The 26,809-nt window shown below is 46.2% G+C and overlaps 1 protein-coding gene across 27 annotated transcripts in view; it reads right to left on the reverse strand.

Annotated features, from left to right (window-relative positions):
• PTK2 (protein tyrosine kinase 2) overlaps nt 1-26,809 on the reverse strand; it is a 258,384-nt gene that overhangs the window by 190,740 nt on the left and 40,835 nt on the right. For 20 of the 27 annotated variants that reach the window (XM_045049561.1, XM_023248624.2, XM_045049560.1 and 17 more), the window contains one exon: nt 6,977-7,294. The exons of 6 other annotated variants lie outside the window; for them this stretch is intronic. In XM_045049561.1, the coding sequence (XP_044905496.1) occupies nt 6,977-7,076 (100 nt within the window). In that variant the 5' untranslated portion in view covers nt 7,077-7,294. Of the gene's footprint in view, nt 1-6,976; nt 7,295-8,028; nt 9,046-26,809 lie in introns of those variants that run through there. One more of the 27 variants, XM_023248625.2, reaches the window with a different exon arrangement.

Below are 26,809 nucleotides of genomic sequence, written 5' to 3' on the forward strand. Positions count from 1 at the left end.
AAAACTGTTGAATTTACAATAAATTCCTAACAGTGTGAACAATTACTGGTGAATCTGAAATCAAAGATCTGTGAACACTATTTTTAAAAAATCTGTGTCGGGGCGTCTGGGTGGCTCAGTCAGTTAAGCGTGGGACTCTCGATTTCAGCTCAGGTCACGATCTCACAGTTTGTGAGTTCAAGCCCTGCATCAGGCTGTGCACTGACAGTGCAGAGCCTGCTTGGGATTCTCTCCCTCTCTCTGCCCCTGCCCTGTGCGCTTGCACTCTAACTAAATAAACATTTAAAAAAATAAAATAATCAGTGTCACTAACCACTGAGACACCAGAAGTTTTTAAATTGTCACAAAAACCTCCAGTGCCCTTCTCATGTGCCTCTAGGGATGTGGACCCCTGTCGCTGCAAGCAGACCAGATGACTGACTTCATCGCTCCTGGGGTCTGGTAGGAATGAGGTCAGGGGTGCCTCCAGGGGCGTCTCCCCGCAGGACGGCAAGCCCCCGGGAATGGCAGCCGGTGAGCAGGGCGGGCAGGAGCGGGCACCAGGGACAGGTGGGGACAGCGGTGACGGCAGGAAGGCAGTCAAAAAGGACCCTCCATGACCCCAGCAGGGGCAGGCGGGGCAGGGCCACGACTAGCGCACGCGCCTTCCCGCAAGGTGAAAGGTCTGAGCGCGCCCACAAGGGGAAGCTGGGACAGCAGGTGCCTCTTCCCCAAATACAACAGGAAGGTGAAAGAATCAGAGACAGGGAAGCAACCACACCCACAGTATTAGCTCTGTGAGCCAGGGCGGGGACGGTGACAATACCCAAGGAGGGGCTGTGTTCTCCGGGTTAGGATGTCAGAAGCACGGGTGGGCCCTGCACGGAGAACACACTGCCAGCTGCTCTCCTGGGTCTCTGTTCAAGCACCGCCTGGCCGCTCGCTGTTCTTCACCCCTGCACCAGGTGCCGGTGCCCTCCCCCTCTTCCCTCTAGGTGGCGCCAGAGATGCCCGTGCATCCTGCGCTCATCTGCTCCTAGAGCTCCCACGTGCTGGGGACGTGAACACGTCCCACATCTCACGGACACTCAGCAGCACTGAGCTGAAACCAAGCAGGAGACGAGCGCTATGAGAGAAAATGATCAAGGGATCTATGCTAGAACGGCCTGGCGGCTTCCAGGGGGCCCCGAGGTGGAGGGACGGCACCGGCAGCCGAGCAGCAAGAGGCAGACGAGGTGTGCGAAGCCGGTGGCGGGCAGAGGCTCCCGGGGAAAGAGAGAACAGCGGCAGCCGGCGGGCAGGGTGAAGACGTTCAAGAGCCCCGCTCGCACCCCTCAGAGAAACGGGGTGGCGGCACACGCCTTCCCTACTGCCCTCTCTCCAGGAGCCTTAATGCAGCCTCCAGCTGTCGCCAGGAGAAAGGCCCGGGGTTCCCTAAACACTCCGACCAAGTTCTTTCTCAGTGCCTTCCCTGGAACTCCTACAGCATGCAGTACCTTCCCCACCGGCATCAAACAGCACCTCCTTTAGAAAAATACCCTGAATTTGGCCAATTCAGGGGTTTTTTTTCATTCAACAATTACCGAGTGCTGATAATACATCAGGCCAGATGGATTCAGAAAGTAGGTAGATGTGAACCTGGCCCACAAGAAGTTTCCAACCAAGGAACGGGAGACCAGCAAATAAACAGCTGAAGGAGTCACCAGGTGCGCCTATGTGTGCCGAGCTAAGGCAGGCACCAGAGCCCAGCCCGGTGGTTCAGGTGAGAGACAGACAGACACACACATACACACACACACACACACACACACACACACACACACACACACACACACACACGGCCATGCCCTAGGGCAGGGCCCTGAAAGTTTCCTGTTTAGAAAGAACAAATGTTCCAAGCAGGAGCCGTGCAAGCACACGGAGGCACAAGGGGCCGCACCCAGGCAGGGTCCTGTCTGAAAACCAAGCCCAGGCAGTGCGATGGCCAGAGTCTGCCGAGGCAGAGCCAGAAGGCGAGGCCAGTGGAGAGGGCGCAGTCTCCCGTAACATCACTGGCATCAGGGTGAGCAGAGAATACACTGGAACTCAGCTCAGCATTCCTTCCTACTGAGGGCCTACTACGTGCCAGGCACTGCACGTTGTTCCCTCATGCTGGGCACTCATACAACTTAGTCACTCTTCTGGAAAGCGTTTAGCACCTTTTAATGTAAATGTATAGAGGTCTACATATTTACATAAATTTAATCATATATAGTACATATATTTTTAATCTGTCTTCCCCACGAGTCAATTAACAACTCAAGCTGTCAGACCGGATGGCCAGAATCCCAGAGGAGAGGCAGAGTCCCAGGGAGACAATCCCCAGGGAAGCTCTCAGGCCCTGGGAGCCGACCAAGGCCCATCTGTCGAGAGGACTAGAACGCAGTGTGTGTGCTCCAGGAAGAAACTCAAACACCAATCTACTCCTCTCACCGAACTGTTTTTAAGGCACGTGGATTAGTTAAGCCTATGAAGAATTTACTCATTCATTAGGGTAATCTTCCTTTGTGCCAATACCTTGACAAGCAGAAGAAAGCCTGACCCAATCCCTGCGTCGAGGTTTCTTTCTAGCAAGCGAGACATAACGCAAGCCAGTACAGGTGTGACGATCCGTCACGGGAAGTGCTGTGCGAGACCATAAGACGAGGCTCGGGGAGGGAGCATCAGGCAGAAGGTGGTTAGGCTGACCGGGCTGAGAGGTCCTTCGGGCTCAGACCTGAGAGGTCGGGAGGAGCAGGGAAGGCAGGGGATGGAGGGGCGAGCACAGGGCCAACGGCCTGACAGGGAAGAGCTGTGGGTGTGTGAGGTGCTCCCAAGTCGACACGGCAGCACTGGTGGGCAAGAGAGACCAAGGGCCCAAAGCTGGAGATTGTGGGGGAGCCAGGTCAGGGGAGGTCACGCGGGCCACATGACGGATCTGCGGCTTATCCGGTAGGAAGCCACCAGAGAGCTTTAGGGACGATAACATTGGGCGTTCGTTTTTATAAACTCGCTCTGGCCACCGTGTGAAGGACGAACGTGTGGGGAAACAGGAAGATCCAATAGGAAGCAGCTCCCACAGCCCAGGGAGGGATGAGGGTCGCACGGTCCAGAGGGGATGCCGCCGAAAGGGAGAAAGGGTGAGGAGCTCAAAACACGTTCTGGAGGCAGAACGAAGGTAAGAGGAGGAGCGTGCTGCACGCGGCAGGCGTGTCAGAGAGGCGTCTGGGTCTGCGGCAGGAGCACCAAGTGCAAGGGGGTCTGGCATGTCCGCAAAGACTGAGGGGACGGGTGGAGGAACAGATTTCCGGGGCAACAGCTAAGAGGCTCCTAAGTATCAGAAGTTTATGAAGAAAACAAACGTGGATGAGGATCACAAGAGGCCGCTGACCACCAGCAGGTGAGACACAGAAGACGCACCGCACAAAGAGCCTTGTGGCTGGACACGTGGCTGGACACGCGGGTGGAGGGAAGGAAAGAGGGAGTCTAAACACTGATATGGGGGCGCCGGGGGGCTCGGTCAGTTGAGCGTGTGACTCGATTTCGGCTCAGGCTGTGATCTCACGGTTCGTGGGATCGAGCCCCGCGTGGGGCTCTGTGCTCAGTGCAGAGCCTGCTTGGGATTCTCTCTCTCCCCCTCTCTCTCTGCCCCTCCTGCACACTCGTTCTGTCTCTCTCTCAAAATAACTAAACTTTAAAAAAATTATTACAGGGGCACCTGGGTGGCTCAGTCGGTTGGGCATCCGACTTCGGCTCAGGTGACGATCTCACGGCTTGTGAGTTCGAGCCCCGCGTCGGGCTCTGTGCTGACAGCTAGGAGCCTGGAGCCTGCTTCGGAGTCTGTGTCTCTCTCTGCCCCTCCCCCACTCATGCTCTGTCTCTGTCTCTCAAAAATAAACAAACATTAAAAAAAAATTTTTTTAATAATTATAAGAAAATGAAAATAAAATATTGATCCAAGAAAAGCATGACTTCAATCACAGGATCCAGAATCACACAAGTGAAATATTGCTACTATACTCGAGCTCAACCTGCTACTGAAAGAGCTCGGAAAAAGTCAGCACGCACGCTCATCCCTGACAACCTCAGCCCCTGATGCCTCTTCCATCCTTCCCAGTCTCCCAGAGACATGAAGCAGATCAAACGCAGGCTAATAGCATCCAACAGCCTTCCCAGCGGGCCTTTCCGCATTCAGTGACCGTGCAACCCGACACGGCACTGCGAACGCGCACCTTTACGTCGACACGCTGGATTCCGACGGCCCTTAAGCCTGGGACATCATGACAGGGTGGAACACGTGGTATACCAAAGCCCTCTCATATCTGTTCAAATATTCTCTTCTGTGGGACGGATCTCGGGTGGCTTCCTCACAGCCACCTCACCGAGCCACATTACAGAGACAACCACAGACCGTCGTGAGGGTACCTTCAAGGTTTCAGTTCAAACTATACAAATATAGCTCTGTTCTAGTATTTTTAGCCTGTTCTACTAAGTATTTTGTGTCTTCTTAAATTGGGACACCGATGTTTTTTGAGGTTAATGTGACCGATAAAATCAAATGTGAGGTTTCGAATGTCTGACTGCAAACAGAGATTTGTAGTCTTTGGGCTTGAGCTTTTTATTTTGTCTTTATCTAAAAGTAGTAACTTTTATACTTGAAAATAACCGATTCAGCCAATTCCTACACACCAACATCTTTGTCTTTATCACAAAGCAAAAACTAACCAGAATAAAACCTAAGGTTTCCTGCCTCCCTGGCCTGGTCCAGAGAAGTGTACAGAGAAGCCTGCACACGGTGTGCTCCTGGGGGAGGCCGTGAGCTCAGCCCTGAGCAGGGGACAGGGTGACAAGCTCCTTAGTGTCATCAGAAACTTCCTCCTGAACGATCCAGAAGGAAAACCATTCCTCAGAGGTGATGGCCTGCTTCAACCCTATAAACAGACTGATTCGGACTCTGATGCCATCCCTCCCTCTCCCCCCCTTCCACACCTGTGGTTCTGCTCTCCTACCCAACCGTGACCTCTATCAGAATGCTACTTCAGTTACAGACGCCTCTATTCATCTGCTCTGCCCGTCAGCAAATGTAATGGGAAAGTAAGATGCCTCCATCAATTGCTTTGGGATGAGATGGGCCAAAAAAAGAAAAAAAAAGACCACCCAGTCTTTTTTCTCTTCCCAAGTTCATATTTCTAAAGTCGCTTTGAATTTCTTAAAAACCAAGTAGCCAATTATTGAATGTCCCATTGGTACTGGATTCACAGACTTTAATTTAGCCTAGACTACTGAAATCAGATATTTATTGCTAAGGCTCGGTGCTAACCACGGGCTGGCACACCATGGACGTGGCATTGTGCATACGGGTCCCAGCAAGTCCGAGAAAGACCAAAACCTTCTACAAGTACAGTATAGAACTCTCTACTTCTGTGCACTGGTCACTGGTCATGCTCAATTATACTATGTAATCCTGAGGTGGAAACCATAGCTTTTAGAAAGTTCCCATACCCAACACCCTTTAAAATTCAAAGTTTGAAGTTAACTCAGCAAAATCTTTACTCGAAATACCTAATTTGGCAATAATTGGTGGCAGGTGCTTTGTTCAGAGAGCATCACATTAAAAGAGTCCTAATATCGCATTTTAGAAATGTTTAAAAGTCACGCCTGGCTGGATCTCAGGGTTGCGAGTTTGAGTCCCACGCTGGGTGTAGAGATTACCTAAGAATAAAATCTTTGAAAGAAAAGGAAAAGGAAAAGGAAAAGGAAAAGGAAAAGGAAAAGGAAAAGGAAAAGGAAAAGGAAAAGGAAAAGGAAAAGGAAAAGGAAAAGAGAAGAGAAGAGGAAAAAAAGGGAAGAAAAATGTTAAGAAGGCTAGATAAGAATTTCGGATGGTGCTGACAACGCGGTAAATGAAAAGCAATCTAACAGCAAAGCTATGGTCTGGCATTAGCACATCAACATCCTGGTGACGCTGAAAGTTTTAAGCTAAACACTAAATTGAATCGTCTGCAGGTCCCTTCCCAGCCCAGGTTTCTTCCTTTTAAAAGTCTTTCCTGAGGACATGAACATGATACTTGAATATATTCTTTAAAATAATAATAAATATTTTTCTTAAATTCCTTGTTCAGGACTTCATCTCCCAGGGTTAATATTCACTAGTATGTTAAGAGAAGCAGCAGAATGTTTTGGTCTTATTCATACATGGATTACCTGGCATTTTTAACTTCTCAACATGCTTCCAAATACTGTCTTGAACGTTTACAATGAAGATGCTTTTATATTTTTATTTTTATACAAATAAAAACCTTAACAACATTAAACTGGAAAATGTTAACTCACAGTATTACTGACCCTTAGTGATAAGCCCACCTTATGATAATATGGAGTTCCAAATGCACAATCTTTACAGTGAGTAAAGATAACCAATTTTTGAAATAAGAAAAACCATGTCTCTCTTTTTTCCTCCAGTCCTATTTACGTTAAAATCAGTCTCTTTACTCTTTAAAAACTTCCACATCATAGAACGGACATGGGTGTCTTAATTAAAACACAAAATAGGGGCACCGGGCGGGCTCGGTTGGAAGAGCCTATGGCTCTTGATCTCGGGGTCCTGAGCTCAAGCCCCATATTGGGTGTAGAGATCACTTAAATGAATAAGTAAAAACTTACACACACACACACACACACACACACACACACACACACAATAAAACATGCAACTATAAGAGACACAGGACAAGCACCAAAAAGATAACTTACTGAAAATGCACTTCCACAAAAATATTTTTATTTACGATTTTAAAAACTATCTAGCTGGTCTTATGGCAAGAGCTGCAAACTTATACCACATCAATTTCCATTTTTCCTTAAATTTAATTGTAAATCTATTTGAAACAAATTCTGAAAACCTCTCCTCCACCTTTTTAGTGCAAAAGCATGAATCTGAATTAAATTTAAACCAAACAGATTTTTAAGTTACGTATACCTTTAGCCCAACACATTGGAAATGGACCACAGCCGCTCTTCTCCATACAGACGGCACCTGCTGGTCTCAGGGCCTCTCGGCCCGCCAGTTCCACCAACATAAACTCAGGCCTCTCGAGATCAGGCCAGGCGTCCGCGCACCAAGTCCCCGTTCATCGCTCCCACAGGGTTCGCTTCGATCCACAGCCACACTAAGTTTCCCCCGGGTGCTCCTTTTCCCAGAGCTTGAGGCAACATTTGGGAGGTGTTCCTTCTGTAATATTTTCCAGCAGCTTGAAGAATGCCTCTCAGTTACAGAATCTTCTCCCGCTTCCGCAATCTGAAACACAGACCATCCTGGCCAGATTAAGCTCCTGAGCAGAATGAAACCGGCTAGTAATGTGACCCCACCTCGGGCCTGTGTTCCGAGATTCATTCAGGGAAGGAGAGAGGGAGGGAGGGGCAGAGGGAGGAGGAAAGGGCGGCCGGCAGCCAGGGCCCGATTAATATGCTAATCCCACCCTTCTGTTCAATTCATCTGGCAGACTTCTGCTCACAAAACCAACAGGCGATTCTAAAATTGAGGAAGCTGCAAATCAAGTGTGACCCAGATCATGTCTGTAGACGGCTCCTCCAACTATTTCTGTTTTCAAAGTCATGCCTTTGGCATTTTACCAGCCTAATTCTGACCTTAAGACTTAGGATACTTATCTTGATGAAAAAAGAATAATACCAGGGGGAAAAATCTTGTTCAACATTAAAAGCAAGCCTGTAAAGCATATGTCTAGAGGAACCCAGACATTTCTGAGGAAAAGTCTTTTTTCTGATTGACACTTTCACAGTAAGTTAGCACATTTACAAAACTGTATTTAGAAAACACATAAAAACCAGAATTTGAAGTTAATAGATTCTTTTAAAATTAGCTGAGGGAATACTGAGGAATCCAAGAGGCACGATCTGATTTCTTTTCTTAATTTCAAAACGTAAGTGAGTACTAAACCCATACTGGACAAAGAGGACAGAAAAATAACAATCTGTACTGGTAACTTTTCTTAAAAAAGGCAAACTACTTACGCTATTTCCATTCAAACTGGGAGACAGTCCGGTCGTCTCTCAAATTCAGCTCCTTAAACACATTCCGCTTTAGCAGTAAGACAATATGTAACTGGGCTCCTGGAGGCTTTGTTGTCTGGTCTGAGCACCCGTAACACACACTCAGGCGCTACACGGGCTAGCTCTCCTAGCACAAGGGCAATTCTGTCACTAGCAAATCCCATAAACTAGGACAAAATCGCGTCTTCTGCTTAACTGTGAACAGGACCGAGGCTTTACAAATTCACTAACTTGTGAAAACAAGAGCTGAAAAAGGCTCAGGAGAACAAGAGGCCTGTGTCCAGGGATGTCCCAGGACAGCTAGCTGCATTCCTAACACACTCCTCTTGAGGGTGGCTTTGTCTCCAGGCCTTACCCTCCACCTCCTAATAGCAGTCAGAGCTCAAATGACCTCTCGGATGCCCCAGTGAAAACAGATCACTCACCAGAGTGAACTCTGACCCCAGGCAACACTCGGAAGAAAAGGGGTTTCAGAAAAACACAGGCAAGCAAGCTAGGAAAAGAGCGGAAGAAACAAGCACACAGATCACTGAGGACAGCTGGGGACATTAAAGGCCTGCTGCCTTCACAGGAAGGATCTAAGCACAGCCAGGAGCACGTCTGGTAGCTGGCTCAGACCCCCGAGAGCGGCCAGGGGTTTAATCTCAACCATCAAGTAACAGACTGTACCAACAACTCAAGCAAACTGAGTCTCTCTTGCAACTTATGACTCAAAAGTTAAAAAATAAAAGCTACCTTTACTAGCTGCCAAAGATATCCTACACACCAAATACCAATCACACCCGATTTTCACAACTCCCAAGCAAAATCAGGGCTGTCACATCCTTTAAAGATGAGCAAACATGGAGCCCTAAGCTATGGAGAGACACAGCTTCACTGGGCCCACCTGTCACCCAAGAAGCCAGGGGTCTTTCCTCCCCCCCTCTCTCTCTGTCTCTCTCTGTCTCTGTCTCTCTCTGTCTCTCTCTCTCTGTCTCTCTCTCTCTCTCTCTCTCTCACACACACACACACACACACACACACACACCCAGAAGGGGTTTCTGAGCCAGACTGAAGAGACCCCACAGCACCAGCCACATGGAAAAGAGAGGGGTCGGTGCAGGTGGTGGTGGCAGCTGGAGCCTGCACAGCGCAGAGGAGCAGACAAGAGGACAGACCTGGGAGCTCTCGAGGACAAAGAAAGTCGAGTGTGGGCAGCGAAGGAGAGGAGAAGCTGAGTCTCTGACGGCACGGTAACCAGAGCCTGGCAGCTTTCTCTCCGCCCACCAAGCTAATGTGTATCTCGTCTGGATATCCAAGCAGTACCTGCTGGGGAGCAAAGTCCCGGGGGCACAAAAGATGACAAGACCAAAGAAGCAAGGATCCCTCCAGGCCAGCAAACAGAGCCCAGCGGGGAAAGAGCTGGAAGTAACGGGGTCGCCGAGAAGAGCAGACAGGTGGTGAGGGCGAGCACGGAGGAAGGTGCCCGGGCGCGCAGAGAAGCGGTCCTGCTCGAGACGCCCACACGGAACGCCGTCGGGTCTCACCCGTCACACAACTCACAGAGCAGCTCACTCCCAGTGTTTACAGAAGAGGACGGTGTGGGTCTGGAGGCTGCGGCACTGGCCGAAGGCCAAAGGGCTGAAAAATTACATGAGGACCCGCTACTCTGTGAGAGCATTCCTCCTACGTTCCTCTTGCTAAATATTAAAGACAAGTTATGCTTTTAGATCTCCAATCCAGTGACAGCGTGGAAAGAACGAGAAAGGCCTACAGTTAATGGTAACATAAGTGAAAAAAGTGAGCAGTCCCTTCATGCTCTCTGATTTAGGAAATTCTACATACTAACGTAAAGGCCATCGGTCATTAAAAAGTTCTGTAATTTCTTTTAAAAAAGCCTTTATAGTACCAGTACAGTTAAAAGCAACTCTGGTAAGTCCTACTTGACAGGTAAACATTTCATTAAAATCTGTACGAAAGATACTAGTATTTGCTCGCGCCGCAGACCCTAGGCATCCCGGACTCCGGTCTCCTTCCTCAAAGCAACCCATCAGCCAAGCCCAATACCTGGCCTTTAAAATGAATCCAAACGGCGTCTGCAGGCCCGGGCCCCCGCCACAGCTCTTCGCCCCACACTCAGCTCCCAGCCCGCGACCACACCAAACCCCTCCGATCGGCCGTCACACCATTTCCCTCCTCCACTAAAACTCATCAACACTTGCCCGAGTCTGCCGGCACGGGTGCTTGCACACGCAGCGTGGTCGGCGAGGCCCCCTCCCACCCACACCCTCTGGCTCGCCGTCTCTCGGCTCCCACTTCCTGGGCTTCAACACCCCGACCTCCTCGCTGTCCTGTGCCCACACCAGGTATGTGCCCGCCTTGACACCGCCTGTGCCATGCGCTCGGCCTGCTTCACTTTCCCACAGCCCCGTCCCCTTCTCAAATATCACACAACTGATTCTACACAATTCTACGGTACGTTTATTGTCCAGGCTGCCCTCACGACGACCCAGTCTCCACGGCAGGAAGGAATTCTGTCTGTTCCGCACATACCGTCTTCCGGGCCTTGCTACTGAAACGGTAAGAGGCACAGGCCACACCCCACACATCCTTCTATCACCTACAGGTAACGAGGAGATGGCAGAGGGACCTGCTATTCTCTTTCAGAGGCCACGTCCACAGAAACCATATCTAGATATTCTACACGTCAAGACCCGACACCAAGCTCAGTAATGGCACGGGCTGCCTTGACCCTGGGCGCAGCTTTACCTGAGAGACCTCTCTCAGCTCAGGGGCTTGAGAAGTAGTCACTGAATAAGCAAAGTAAACAATATAAAAACATTGCTCTTTCAAGAATATAAAAAAAATGGACAAAAGCAAAACTGACATAAAACCTAGGAAAACCGCGCAGACTGCCTCTCCCCACCCCACATAAAAAATAAGTCACACAATTGTAGTACTCCGATACTCCTATGAGAACTTCATTGCAACTTGCAGAACAAAAATGAAAATAGTGTGTGAGATTAGACAGCAAGATCAGGAAGCAAAGAAGGGAGTTCTAAACCCTTGCATATACTGTTCAGTGCTGTTCCACATGGCTTCCCTACAGAAACCTTAAGTGAGAAAGTACTAGAAAGAGCTATTAAGAAAGACGCTGCTTGGGGCGCCTGGTAGCTCAGTCGGTTAAGCGTCCGGCTCTTGATTTTGGCTCAAGTCATGATCTCATAGTTCATGGGTTCAAACCCCAGTGTGGAGCCTGCTTGGGATTCTCTCTCTCTCTCTCTCTCTCTCTCTCTCTCTCTCTCTCTCTGCCCAACCCCCTTGAATGAATGAATGAATGAATGAATGAAAGCAAGCTGCTTATAAATGTCACCAAAAGCAAATCACACAAATGCCAAGTGTAACTCTCACACACTCCTGTACTTACATGTTTTATTTGCTGGCCTTATGTAATACTTCAGGTCAGTATTTCTTAGAAGAGTAAAGTCGTGGTAAACACTTTCAAGTCAGCTAATAAAAGGAATGTGGAAGAACGGTAATCCATATTATACACACATAATTCAAAATCTCTCTTACTTCTTCTATGTTTGCATTATCAAGAGTTACAGATTTACTGTCACAGTTACTATTATAACAGAGTACCTCCAATTAGAAGCTGATCATTACAACACACCCTAACTCTTGAAAGTTGGGTATCCTATCCTAAACTTAATTCTATTAAGACTCACAGAATTAAAACTTCTCTGTCATTGTGCCTCACTGTCTCCACCACAAAACAGAAATAATTTTAATCTATCAACAAAAATTAAGACTTGATATGGACTAAACAAATTTAGTCCTAAGGAAGGATATAATCATGTTCTGAAGATAAATAGGTAAAAAGGTCTCAAAATATAACATAGTCCAAAAGGTGATGGTGTCACTCGCTGTCCTTGCAAACTTTCTAACAATTACTATACCTCCTCCCTTCTGCTCCTCTGAAGAACTCTGGGGACGCTGAGGGAGGCACTGAATTTGCAACTGGGAGACACAAAGAAGCCCCAGTTCCATCCGTGAGACAAAGGAAGACTCATTTCACTGTCTGAAACTTCAGTTTGTTCATCTGTGAAACAAGGACAATGACAACACCTATCACCTGAGCAGTGACTGTGTGCTAGTCACAAAATAGCACAACAGCAATACCAGCAACAAAAATATAATGAGAACGGCATAATGGGGAGCCCAAGTTAATGCTTACCCTGTGCCAAATCCCATTCTAAACACTTTTAAACTACTGCCCCAGTTATTAATAACCAACTTCAGGAGAGAGGTTCTATCACCCCCATTTAACAGATGACAAAACCGAGGCACACAGAGGTAAGTAACTTGTTCAAGGTCACAGAACTCCTCAGTAGCAAGGCTGGAAATCACGCTCAGGCAGTCAGGCTCCATCCAGTCTGTGCTCCTCACTCCTCTGTTGCGGAACTTCACCTATTTGTTTCAATTAATAATTGCAACAACCAGTGAGACAGAGGATGTTAACAAGCCACATGTGACATGTAAACAAACTGAGGAACGGAGACATCAAGTGACATGACCTGACATCACAGCCCACCGGTCTGTGTACACACCTACCCGCACTCGGACGCCTGCCAGCATGCACACTCACACCTCCGGAGGCTGCAATGGTTTCCAGAGACTCAGGAAAACAGGCCCCGCTAGGCCCACAAAGGATGAATGAACGACTGTGAGGGCCACAGGGACAAAGAGAGGAAGAGAAGAAATGTGCCCACAGAAAGAATATGAGATACAAACTGCTCTCATCCCTAGGCCACACTCCAATTCACCAAATTCCGCGGCTCCTGTGACAGTCCCCTGGAGTCAGCAATCCCGCCCCAAATGCAGATAAACGCCATCATGGTACATGCTGGTCGTGTAGCTGTTACCCGAGACAGACATCAAAATCACCAGGAAATAACGTCACAATGAATTAGGCGACCGAAGATCTATGAAATGGGAGGACAACTGCCATTCCTCATGAGGCAGAAGAACATTCTAAATTTACTACAAATTCAGACAATAGTGAACTAGAATATCTTCCCAGATACTAATGGCCATTTCTTAAGGAGATGAAAGCAAATTCTAGATTCAGAACTGTCGGGAGGTTACTCGTCATCAAGTGGGGTTTTTTTGTAAGTTTATTTATTTATTTTGAAAGAGAGAGAGGGAGAGCACACACACAGGAGAGCATGGGAGAGTGGCAGAGAGAAAGAGAGAGAGAGAGAGAGAGAGAGAGAGAGAATATGAATGAATGAATCCCAAGCTGGCTCTATGCTCAGCACAGAGCCTGACTTGGGGCTCAATCCCACAACCCTGGGAACATGACCTGAGCCGAAATCAGACACTTAACCAACTGAGTCACCCAAGCACTCCTTTGTCATCAAGGTTAAAAGAAAAACAGAGAAAAAAAAAGGCTCCTGAAATCTGTAAGAAAATGCCACTTTAGTTTTTCAAATATGCTAGTGAAGGCCAGCTGACACAGAACAGGACAAGCAACTCACCAAAATGATCAACCTAATGATCTACGTTATAAAACACAGTGGGGGTTTTTGCTTATATTGGCCAAGTAACAAATATCAAAGGATAATCAAGTAGTTATTTATTTTAACATTAACGCCCTCCAAATGAACCTTGAAGCTTTTACTGAACATGCCTACACACGGCCAACTCAGTCATGTCACCACCATATGTTTTTTACCCTGTAAATCCGATTTACCCAGAGGGTGATCAGTCACCTAACTGAGTGGACAGCAAAGTGCCCCGTTTCAAGCGTGCAGCTGAGGGGCGGGGCGCCTTGGGTGGCTCAGTCAGTTAAGCGTGCGACTCAGTTTGGGCTCAGGTCATGTTCTCACGGTTTGTGAGTTCAAGCCCTGCATCGGCTCCATGCTGACAATGCAGAGTCTGCTTAGGATTCGCTCTCTCTCTTTCCCTCCCCAACTCATACTCTGTCTCTTTCCTTCAAAATAAATAAACTTTAAAAAAAAAAAAAAAAGGCAGTCTGCAGCTGAGACCCCTTGCGGGGCCGCCCATGGGAGATGGGGCTGTGCAGAAAGAAAGGCCCCCTGGCGGTGAGCGTGAACCTCTTCCGCCACCTACACCCCGGTCATCAGGAAGCAGCGGTGGCAGCATCTACCGGACGGTCCGTTCCTCCCCCCAGCCCTCCCCCAGCCGTATTCTAAGTGGAGCCGGGACGAAGGTGGCTTCTCTTCCCGAACACGGCTACCCAGTGGCTGGTGGATTCCTTGGTCAACAGCCCTCCTCCATGCTTTTGCTTTTGTCACATCGATATCAACAGACATTATTCCGATTCAGCAAGAAATTTATAGTCATTTTTCCAATGCTCCCTGAAATTTTTACAATTAAAAAAAGTTAAAACCACCTTCACACCTATTCGGAGGACTACTATTTCTAAACGCTGGGAAACAGGAAACAACATGCGTTGGCCAGGATGTGAAGCAGCAGCCGCCCTGGGCGCCACTGGTGGGGACACGGAACGGTGTGCGCCACGGTGCCGGCGCCTCAGAAGACTAAGGGGACAGAGTTTCAGATGTGCGAGACGGAAAGTTCTGGAGATCCGTGTCCCCACAACGTGAACGTTTGTGACAGTACGGAAGTGTACAGTTAAAAATGGTGAAGATGGTAAGATGTGATCAGTATAAAAAAGTTATCAGAGTGTGAAAACCGCTTTAAAGGAGTGTCTCATGTTTACTTTACAACAAAGTGGCGAATAGGATTACGTCCACCTTTGCGGGTGAGGGGAAAAGCCCTGAGATGGCAGAAACATGCCCAAAGCCCAAGAGGCAGGAGAAGGGAGAGACAATCACCAGTCCTTGAGGGAGGACATGGTACTAATCCAAAAACAAGGGAGCTTCGCGTGTCCCCCGTAATGAGTTAACCCCATAATCGACTCTGAGATAATTACCAACACCCACTGCGAAGATTACTAAAAGGAAAGGTCACTTGGAACGGAGCTGGGAGGCCAGCACGGGCTGCTCTCACCCCCGATCACCCCTCCCTGATGGCAGGTCTGGCCAGGAGAGAGGCACCTCGCAGGTGGACGCCATCCCTGCTGCAGAGCGGCACCTCCTCCCTCCCAACCTCCCCGCCTTCCCCTACAAAAGAACAGTCCTCACCTCCCTTCTGCCCACAGTCCTACCCCAGCTTGCCTGCCTGGGTTTGCAGTTCCCTGCTCTTCCCAAATAAACCCATCTCTGCTAATGGAATAACCCACAGTTTTATCTGTAAGGTTAGTAAGACCATTTTCAAGAGAGAGCTGAGGCTGAAAGAGGTAAAGGTCTTGGGGTGAGATCAGACTCTGTAAAGTCAGAGCCACGTGAGACTCCGAGGCCCAGGTCGTTTCCGCTTTCTACCGGCCTCAACCTGCAAGCCCACCGCTGTCCCTTCGGCTTATGTCAAGTACTCCCTGAATCCCAACCTGGTCCCATAGCACATATATGACTTTGGGCACCTTTTAAACAACTTCTCTCTAGAATGTGGTTTTCTCATCAGTTAAGTTAAAAAGCAGCACCTACTTCCCACAACTGTCAGGAGAATTAAGTATTACAAACAGAAACAGTAATGAAACTGCATCACTACTAGGACACTCTTCTGCATCTCCCGTGTTGATTCAGTGAATTAAGCACTAGGGACCCCAAAATGATCGGGACAGAGGTCACAGCCCAAGAGAAGGCAAGCACTCGGTCGCTTCTGGTGGATCGGCCTGAGGAACCTCCAATAATCCCCTTTAAGGTTTAAGGCAGTGGAGGCTTAAATGATTCGTAAGTTTGCGTGCAATACTGAAAAACTAGGAACAGCCTGCATGGCGACAGAAATGAGTAAATACAGTTTGAAAAAGGTATTTGCTGAAAATTTTTCACTGACACTGGAAACACCCATTAATGAAAAGAGTCCACACGGCATAAAAAGAGTAGCGCGATACGCACAGTCTTAAGATGCAAAGATTTTAAAGACATGGACTTCAAATAATAAAAAAGATACAGAAGAATATGTCGGCTGTGGTTATTCCATTGTAAAGGAAAAAGACATATGCACACATTTGCTTCCTCATGTATCACAGACCCACCTAGAGACGTTTGCAAATTAGAAAGACTGACTCTTCCAGAGGATTCAGCAGAAGGAAAATCGCGTCAAAGAGGCAGAGATTTAGGATTTCCTGCCTACCCATTTGAATTTTGTGCCATGTGTATTTCTGTTCAAAATAACAAGTGAACATAGAAACTATTTTAAAGAAAAAATCTCTAGTGAGGTCCTCAATATTTCCCAAGAAAGTAATCCTTTCTAAATAACACATGGGTCAAATATCGAAAGAAAGAAAGAAAGAAAGAAAGAAAGAAAGAAAGAAAGAAAGAAAGAAAGAAAGAAAGAAAGAAAGAAAGAAAGAAAGAAAGAAAGAAAGAAATAGAAAATCAGAAAATGCTCAGAACAGAGTGATAATAAAAACACAACATCAAAATCTTAAGAACGCAGTTAAGAGTATTTACAAGAGCATTTAGAACTTCAAGTGCTTACATTTAAAAGGTAAAAACATCAATTGTCTGTTTTTACCTTGAGAACTAAGAGCAAATTAAACTCTAAGTTGAAATACAGAATAAGTAACAGTGCTGTACATTATTAGCACATGGGGCAAAAGGAGAAATGAGGAAACTGATCCTATTTTTAAAATTTTGGCATCTTGTCCCTCATGGATCTTTTGCGTTAATGTTTATCTTTTTAAAACACTGCATTAAACTTTTACTTATCTTGATGCCTGAGGTTTTCATCGGCCCCACTGATGCCCTTTGAGTCCCGTTCTCGCCACCGACACAACCCTACACACCTACGCCCACAGCCCCACACCCGGCCCTTATCACCTAAGGGGTTTGTGAAACTAGAAACATTTCTACCCAGAGCATGTCAAATACAATCACCCGATTTTAAAAGTTCTCTTGTGAGAACAAAAAGGGTATTTAACGCTTCTTCTTCAAGGACCAGAACCACAGTAACTCAACTGTCAAAGCCTTATCTGCCTGACTTGCAACGGTTACAGCGAATGTTTTACTCTGGGCCAGCAAACTCCTCGATTTATAAATGCCTGAATTTAAATACAGGAGGCAGGCCCTAAAAATCTGTTAGCAACATCAGTCTTTGATTACAGGTGGCCACGCCTACTACGATGCGGCGGAAATCAGAATTCTTTCCTTCTGACTCTGTGCAAAGGGCCTAACAGCAGCAGCGCCTCAAATCCACAAGCCACACTGAACCTCGCAGGGCAAGAGAGGCACAAAAGAGAGTCTGTAAATGGCTGACTTGTTACAAGATTCCTCCTTCCTCCTTTTAAACCAACTGTAATGAAAACTGTAACGACAAACATCCACTCGAGATTTCTCAATTCGAGACGGCACAACAGCCGGCAGCAGGACAACGTGAAAAGTGCAGAAAACGCCCCGGTCAGCGAGCCGCCGAGGCTGGGAGACCTTCAGGGGGCGAAGGGCAGGAAGCCAGGCCCACGGGCCACGGCTTTCACCTCTGTATTTATCTGTCGCCTTGGGGAACAAGGGGAGGCTCTGCACACACGGAACTGCCACCACCGGCCGGAGCACCAGGCCCGGCTCTGGCGGGCTGGACACTGAGAAGCAAGCACGGCGTGGTGACTGCCGGACGTCGCTCAGCACCGAACAGCGATGACACCGGCAGCTGCCGCGCTGAAATCATTATGCCGGGGGCACCCGGGGGCTCAGTCGGTTAGGCGTCTGACTCTTGGGTTTCGGCTCAGGTCATGATCTCCAGGTTTCGTGAGTTCAAACACCGAGTCTGCTTGGGATTCTGTCTCCCTCTCTCTCTGTCCCTTCCCCGCTCGCTCACGCGGTCTCTGTCAAATAAATAAATAAACTTAAAAAAAAAACATGCTGAGTGAGAAGCTGGACATAAAGGACCACCTACTGTATGTATGATTCCAATGACATAAAACGTCCAGAATAGTCAAGTCTGTCCGTTGGAAAGATGTGGTTGCCTAGGGCTGGGGGTAAAGAGGGATGAGGTGATGGTGTGAGGTTTGGAAGGGAGGTGGGGAGGACTAGGGGCTTATTTTTAATTTCTTGTCATTTTAAACAAGGCTGGATCAAGGAAGTATTAGACTCATCATTTATTTTCCAAAGTAGTTACAGTTCCTTTAGGATTTATTGGTACTTTTTTTCTTGGCTGACTTTCTAGACACTTATTTCCAGATACCAACCATTCCAAATTAGATCACCGGATATATTCCTTTTCTTTTTTTTTTTTTTCACTTTAGCTAGTATCAGATAGGTTTCTGCCATTTGCACCTCAAAATTTTTCCAATAATAAAATTCATAAACCTGAGTCCTAACCCATCCTAAAAGGGTCCAGCTTTGCATTCGCTCATCCAAGAATTCAGCGAGCACCTACTACACACCAGGCACTGCTCAGATGCCACAAATGCCTCAGCGTGTGTACAAGGACAGAGATACACACCAGGATGTGCTGCTGGGCACTTAACAACTGGCTCTGTGAAGAGGCCGGGGGAGAAGCCCCGATCTGTGGCGCTGGCAGACTCCTGCGGCACAAATACATCCACCATATTTGGTCTTGAGCTACCAATGTGGTGCCAACCAGCTGCCACCAGCTCGAGTGTCTCTCCGTCCCCCCTCCCCCCACACACTTCTTCTGCCCTCGTGGAGTTTACGTTCTGTTAGAGGAGACAGACAACAACATCATCATAAATAACTAAATTATGCAGTATGCTATCAAGTGATTAGTGTTATTTTAAAAATTACTAAGTGCGGCAGGGTATGAGGCATAGGAAGTGTGCATGTAAGGGAACACAGGTTCCAGCATTAAACGAAGCGGTCAAGGTGAGCCACACCGCGAGATACACACGCATATACATTAGAAAACGGAGATTCGAAAACATACTTTTTTTTTCCAATTTACAAGAAAATCACACAGTATGTACTCTTTGGGGCACGGAGCCTCACAGCCACTTCTGCATAGTACTTCATTGTATGAATGTACCACAGTTCTTTACCCAGTCCACCCTTGACCAACAGTCAAGGCTAATTCCTGCTTGGGGCTATTATGAATTACTCTGTGATGGCCGGTCTTGTACAGGTTTCTTGGCACACGCGTGCACGCATTTCTGTTGTGTGTCCACCTGGAACGGAACCACTAGGTCAAGGTGCACGCTCCAGCGGAGTCAGCGCTACCAAACGACGGTCCGAAGTGGACGAACAAAATGGCCCTCCCGTCGTTCTCGTGCGTGAGGGTCCCCACTGCCCCCAACCGTCAGAAGCAAACGTGAAACAAACAAGCCTAACTTCCGAGGTCCTGGTGCAGTTGCAGACAGGGGCTGTAGTCTCACTGCACATCCCAGGTGTGACACGTCCTACAGAGTACGAGAGCTGTAAGGAAAGCTAATGCTGTTTTAACAAGAATACAAATGAAAACAAAATGAAGGAGCAAAGGCACGTTCAGATGCATCCAGAGGTCTTGTTAGTGGTGACAGTGGCACTGTTATTCTGAAATGGCACACAAGTTTCATATGCATGAATAATGAAGCAACTATGTATCGTGCTAGTGTTAAGCACCAAGATTTTGGGGTGCCTGGCTGGCTCAGTGGAGTGTGCAACTCTTGATCTCAGGGTTGTATATTCGAGCCCCACATTGCGTGTAGAGATTACTTAAAGATAAAATCTTAAAAAAAACCCCACAAGATTTTAAGCAAAAGAGAAATGAGATACAAACAAAATCAAAGCAGGAAACCATTTTTGTCTTAAATTTAAGTTGGAAGTTTCAGGATAAACTCATGACTTATTTTTCTCTTTCTAAAAAATACACACGTCCTACCTCTGTTCTCTAAAAAAGCCCAGAAGCAGTAACATCCCATAATTAACTACCATAGTGTCCACACTATAGTCCCTAAATACCATTTCCCACTAAAAGGAATCAAGGCTCCTTAGAGAGGCGGCTGATTTCAAGTCTGAGGCAAGAAAGGTACAAATTGAGCCTGGGACGCTTTATAGTGCCTATAAACAGAAAACTACCAAAAAAATCAGTGGAGTCACTTCCAAAGGACACAGAAGACATCTACAAACAGCAATCTGACCATCCAAGAGAATGACTATGGTAAATTAACATATACCTATGTGTACATATATAAATAGAGAGAGAAGTCATCTTAAAATGTATGCATTTATGATACTAAAAATAATCCTCACTTGGATCAGTCACCACTGGATACTGCGAGGACACCAACAAACTCATTCTGAAACTAGTAAATAAAAGATTATGCATGTATCCTACCTTTTCTGTATGGGCTATATTTCAGGATACCTAAACAGTTTAAAAAAAAAAAAAGGCAAACAAAAACCCTCCAGCAAACAAGCGCACAAGGCATGACAAAATCAGAACACAGTTTCTGCAGCTCTGATACAAAATCCCCAGGCAGCCACCATCAATGCCTGCAAAAGCCACTAGATGGAAGGATCGCCACAGCATTTGGACAAATGATGAATGTGGCTGTCCCTTAGGGGGGAGGACATGCCAACAGCAAGTATTCTTGCCCCCAAAGTTGAACCTCAGTCTAGCTGACTTCTAGCAACTAGTTTCAAAACTTACAAATTAAATGACATCATGTGATACGATCAGCCAAATTCAGAATGTGGGAAATTCTATGAGAGAAATAACAATTTCTTCAAGAGCATCAACAAAAGCTGTAATTCAAAAACAAAACTGAAATAGCGTAAAGCAAGCGATAGAGATCTGCCAATCAACAGGTAAAAGGCTTAAAAAAAAAACTGAGAAAATCAAACATTACCCAGCTTTATTAAAGGTTTTATTATTTTTTTTAAACATTTATTCATTTTTGAGAGACAGGGCGCAAGCAGGGGAGGGGCAGAGAGAGAGGGAGACCCAGAATCCGAAGCAGGCTCCAGGCTCTGAGCTGTCAGCACAGAGCCCAACGAGGGGCTCCAACCCACGAACCAGGAGATCGAGACCTGAGCCAAAGTCGGACGCTTAACCGACTGAGCCACCCAGGTATCCCTTAAAGATTTAAAAAATTTTTTTTTCAACGTTTATTTATTTTTGGGACAGAGAGAGACAGAGCATGAACGGGGGAGGGGCAGAGAGAGAGGGAGACACAGAATCGGAAACAGGCTCCAGGCTCTGAGCCATCAGCCCAGAGCCTGACGCGGGGCTCGAACTCACGGACCGTGAGATCGTGACCTGGCTGAAGTCGGACGCTTAACCGACTGCGCCACCCAGGCGCCCAAAGATTTTAAATTACTTTTAATTATGTGAGACATAGTAAAGGTATTATGGTTATATTTCATACCTGTTAGGGACACATATTGAACTTTTACGGGTGAAACTTTATTATTATATGATGCCTGGGATTAGCTCTAAAATACTCCAGCAAAAAAAAAAAAAAAAAGTCTGGGGAACAGGAAACAGGATAAACAAGGCCACAATGGTGACACAGGTTCATTATCCAATTCTACTTTCATGTATACTTCAAATTTTCTAAAATAAAAAGGTTTTAAAAAGAACTGAAGAAAGGGGGCACCTGGGTGGCTCAGTCGGTTAAGCAGCCAACTTCAGCTCAGGTCATGATCTTGTGCTCCGTGAGTTCAAGCCCCGTGCTGGGCTCTGTGCTGACAGCTCAGAGCCTGGAGCCTGTTTCACATTCTAAGTCTCTCCCTCTCTCTGCCCCTCCCATGCTCATGCTCTGTCTCTGTCTCTTAATAATAAATTAAAAAAAAAAAAAAAGTTAAAAAAACTAAAAAAAAAAAAAAAAAATTAAAGGAAACCTACCACACAGATTCACTAACAGCCAACTGAAGCAGCACTGTAAACACAGCGTTCTAACACATACCTCAAGTCTACACTCAGAAGATAGTATGTTCAACATGCAGAGCCAATTCGAACCAAGAGTTTTAAATCGGGAAAGGGGAAGCCAGAACAACATAAGCAGTATATACATGTTTACTGTGTATCTTAGACAAGCCAACCACAACTGACAATCAAAATGGGAAAAAAACACCAACATTTCCCACCCGTGCAGTGTTCCAGGAGATTGCCCTATTATAGACATTATAGCACAGGCTACGCTGGAAAACAGGAAAAAAATGTTCACATTAACTACTCAAGGAGGGACCCAGAATCAATATTACAATTCGCCAAAGGTACAGCATACATGTCCCATCAAAATTTATCCTAGTGGATTCTTAGCATTAATAACACGCAGGTTCAAATGCATCTGTGACTCTCTGGCTGCAGGCACCACTGACTGGATAAGTCCTCCCAGAAGAAAGTCACCTCACCTGCTTATAAACAGGGTTATCTCACACTGGAGTCAGGGCTGACAGCCAGGGAGTCAAAGCCAAGATCGAGTCCTCAACTGGCTTCTGAAGCCCTATCTCAGATTCACTCCATTATTTGAAACCAAAAAAGGGGAATTATGTTGTTTTTAACACGCTGACCATCAATGTAATCTTAATTCTCAGTGTGTCCTTCTCCTTCAAGAGGAGGTCAAAACCTTTTTGAATTCAAGTCTTTTTTTTTTTTTAAGTCTATTTATTTAGAGAGAGTGTGTGCACATGCATGCACATAGCGGGGAGGGGCAGAGAGACAGAGAATCCCAAGCAGGCTCTGCGCAGCCAGTACGGGGCCGACGCAGGGCTTGATCCCGTGAACCACAAGATCATGACCTGAGCAGAAACCAAGAGTCGGACGCTCACCCGACTGAGCCACCCCACCCAGGTGCCCCTAAACGCGTCTTTCTGTGCAATCAAGTGCGGGCAAACCGGGGGAGAAGCAATGGACATTCTAATTTTTACGAATCCAAATCCCCTGAAGAGGTCAACAGAAGACTCGTACGGATAAATTAACATTTACAGATAAGTGCACAGAGCAGTCACAAAGTCTACAAATGGCTAAAAGGTAAGGCTGGGGAGTGTAGAGGGAGCCCCACTGTGAAAGACGCCCCAACAAGACAAAGGGGCAATTGGTTGGCACCCATTTCGGCTGCAATGCTAACTGTGGGGACCCCTGCCTGTTGTCACATTCCAGGGACCTCAACTGACCTAAGGAACACATCAAAGCTTGATTCGCCTCAGAGCCTGTCTGTACCTAATCCCCAAACTGAAACTGCTTAGTCTCTGCACACCTCCAAGAGCAAATGTAAACGAGCAATTCAAAGTTTATCCGTCCTTTGGAGCACCTGGGGGGCTCAGTCAGTTAAGCATCCAACTCTTGATTTGGGCTCAGGTCATAATCCCACGGTTCCAGCCCCATGTGAGGCTCTGCCCTAATGGCACGGAACCCTGCTTGGGATTCTCTCCCTCTCTCTCTCTCTCCCCCTCCCCCCACTAAAATAAATAAACAAACATAAAAAGACAAAACAAAACAAAAAAACAGGTCAGTCCCACAGTCCACGCCCTTTAGTGTTCCACATTTTAAAAGGAGTACACTACCACACACCTGTGTGGCTCAGCTGGTCCTGCCCGACTTCGGCTCGGGTCATGATCTTGTGGTTCATGGGTTCGAGCCCCACATCGGGCTCTGTGCTGACAGCTCAGAGCCTGGAGCCTGCTTTGAATTCTGTGTCTCCCCCTCTCTCTCTGCCTCTCCCCCGCTCATGCTCTGTCTCTCTCTCAAAAATAAACGTTAAAAATTTTTTTTTCATAAAAAAAATTTTTAAGTAGACAAAATTATGTCAAAACATTATACATAACATTTTCAACTTAAGTCCCACAAAAAGTTGAAATCTAAAACATCACCTGTACCTGCAGCCTTTACTCCACTATAGACGGTATTCTGGAGAACATTTTTTTTTTAACTTCCTAGAAAGATAATCTTTTAAGAAAAAAAACTTTCAGTTAATTAAATAAAGCCATTATAATACAGACTACTACTCTTCTGGGATGCACTCTTTCCAGGCATCTTATAAAAAATAAGATTGTTCATTAAAGACAGGAAAACTAAACATCAGAAACAGATGGAAAGATAATTAACAGCAACAACGGAACACATTCAAATTCTGACCCTGGGGGATCCAGAAGACCTAATTATAACACAGAGGAACGCGGATCTCCTAGGATACAGGAGTTACTTACAAACATATATACACCTAACTTGTACATTTAAAAAAATCTATTTTACTTCCCATTAAGCGACTGGGAGAAGAAAAGCCAAGGAACTGCAAAAATATTTTAGAAGTATTTAGATCTCCTTCTTATAATCATTATTGCACACTTTTGTATTTACTTCCTGCGGAAACTGTAATTTAGTTTCGCTATGGTTTTAAGTATTTCCACACCTCATTTTGCTAAAAATAAAGCTATAAATGAATTTTTCTACATAAAGTGCATTTAAATTATTTCTGGAAGTCCATTTGTTTTTTACTCCCAGTACATACGAAATCTGACTATATTTACAGGGGGCTTAACGCACACTCCTTTCCTTGGCATCGTGAATTACTGCTTAGGAACCACCTTTGAGTACAGGAATTTCCTAATACATATTTCCCAAGCTTTTATGGAAATCAAATACTATCTTTAAGTAAATAACAGAAATGTGAATTAATCTAACAAGAGTAAGAGAACACAAAAATAACTGTAAAACGTAACTACACACTCCTAGTCCCAAAACCTATGAAGAACACTGAGACAGCTGTTTGCACGTGACCTCGAAGGTACAATCCACACTTAATACAACATAACCTTTCCATGCAGCAGTTGACAGAAATGTCTCCCGCGGCTGCAAACTATACTCTGTGCAATCTCATTCTTCTATCCTTAAACCTGGCTGACCTCAACCTCATCTGGCTAGTTACCGAAAAAGACAACGCACTCTCCTCGCCCTGTGCACATCTATCGCAATCTCCCCATACACACATTGCAAACAGAGGCCACTGGTTACCAAGTCCACAAACTGCAGCCAGGAAACAGCTCTGCCCTGCCATCTGGGTGACCTCCTGGCAGCAGCGGCAGGACGTCCCAAGAGGAAAAGAGCCATCGTGATTGCTGTGTTGACGCCATGCAAAAACCTGACTGTGCTTTTCACCCTCTTCTTGACAAAACCCACTCGGGAACTAAGTCCTTTTTTTTTTTTTTTTTTTTTTTTTTCATAAAAAGGAACACGTTGCCTTCCCTGAATAACTACCTGAATAAACGTAAGGTGGAGAAAAAGGGGGGGGGGGGGGGGTAAGGGCAAACCTAGAAAGGAGGATACATTTTCTTCAACTGTCTGAACAATCTTCCAGATGTACACACACTAACAGAAAATGATCTTTACTGCCTAATAAATAAAAGTATATCCTAATCTTCAAATCTAAAGATTTACACTAAAGATTAAAAGTCAAATTCAAAAACGCCAATAAATTTTTATTAAAAGATCTTATATATTCACTAATTCAAAATTTTCAAGAAACTTGTAACAGAATTCACGGCAAAAGGAAGCACACAAGTGTGGTTAAGGTTTGCCCAAATACCTAACTGCTGCTGACATATGTAAAGTTCAACTGGAGGCCTGATCGAGTCTCATCTGCCCTCAGTCCACCAAAATGGTAAACTTAGGATCAAGAGTTTCCACATAAATGCAACAGGTAGCCTCCGTCAACACCACAGGTCAAGAAGAGGGTGCCCGAATCCTCCCCCGTTAAGTTTTAAGTACCAATCTAGCCATAGGGCCCAGAAATCCCAGGCAGCCCCTCACTCTAGAGTATGTCCTAACCTAGGTCGTACCAAGGTTATGAACAAATGTCATACACATACCCAAACACCATTATTCTCCTGGGCTTTTTATTTCAAAGCAGCCATCACCAGTAGATAAAAACTATGCGGTATGTACACACTCGTTTGAGTAATGCTTGTACTGTCCTAGCATTAGCTATCGATGATAATCTCAAATTCACAAGTTAGCAAAGGTATTTTGAAAGGGGCAGATTTAGTTACTAAAATTTATGTCAAAAACTAGAAGAGCCAGAAACAATTCCAAATCTCTGTCCAATCATTTGGAAAGATCACAGAGGAAAAAATGAACAGTACAGAGCCTGGGTCACTGCAGGAACTCAACTATGTGCTGAATGAATGAACAAATCCTCCCACATTTCCTCCTATTCACGTTCACGCATAACCGGGCCTGGCTAGGCTTCCCGCTCACATCCGCCAAGGCAGCACCAGCAGGGTGGGGGCGGGTAAGGCCCTGGAACAAATAAGCCTCTGCCTGGAGGTGGGACTGAGCGTTTTGTTTGTGACCAACAGCCCAGCTTGCCTGGTAGCCTAGGCAAGCAATGCTACTTTCCGGTAACTATAATGCAGCCGAATGCACCACTTATCTTAGGCCAGTTTAATAACAAAACAACTGAAAGCTTTGCCGAAATATAGATTTCCCTCTGTCAAATGGAAATCACTTGCGATTTTCCAGATAGTAAAATCAGTGGCTAAACTCATATTGAAACAAGTCAATTTCTGCCATTTCATTTTCCGGAAAACCGAGAAATACAGTATATGAACTGCATGGACTTCGGGACATCCACTTCAGCCATGAAGGAGGAACTAGAACGGAAAACAGCCCTCCATGGTAAACAAATAGAGGAGTGGACAAAATCCGTGAAACCACTTTCTTCAGATCTTGAGACAATGTGCAGTGCAGGCCCGTGAGCCTCAGCACCCCGCTCTGTCCAGCTGGGAGCAACCATGGCCCACAA

Source organism: Felis catus, chromosome F2 (assembly GCF_018350175.1).
Source record: "Felis catus isolate Fca126 chromosome F2, F.catus_Fca126_mat1.0, whole genome shotgun sequence".
Classification (NCBI taxonomy): Eukaryota; Metazoa; Chordata; class Mammalia; order Carnivora; family Felidae; genus Felis; species Felis catus.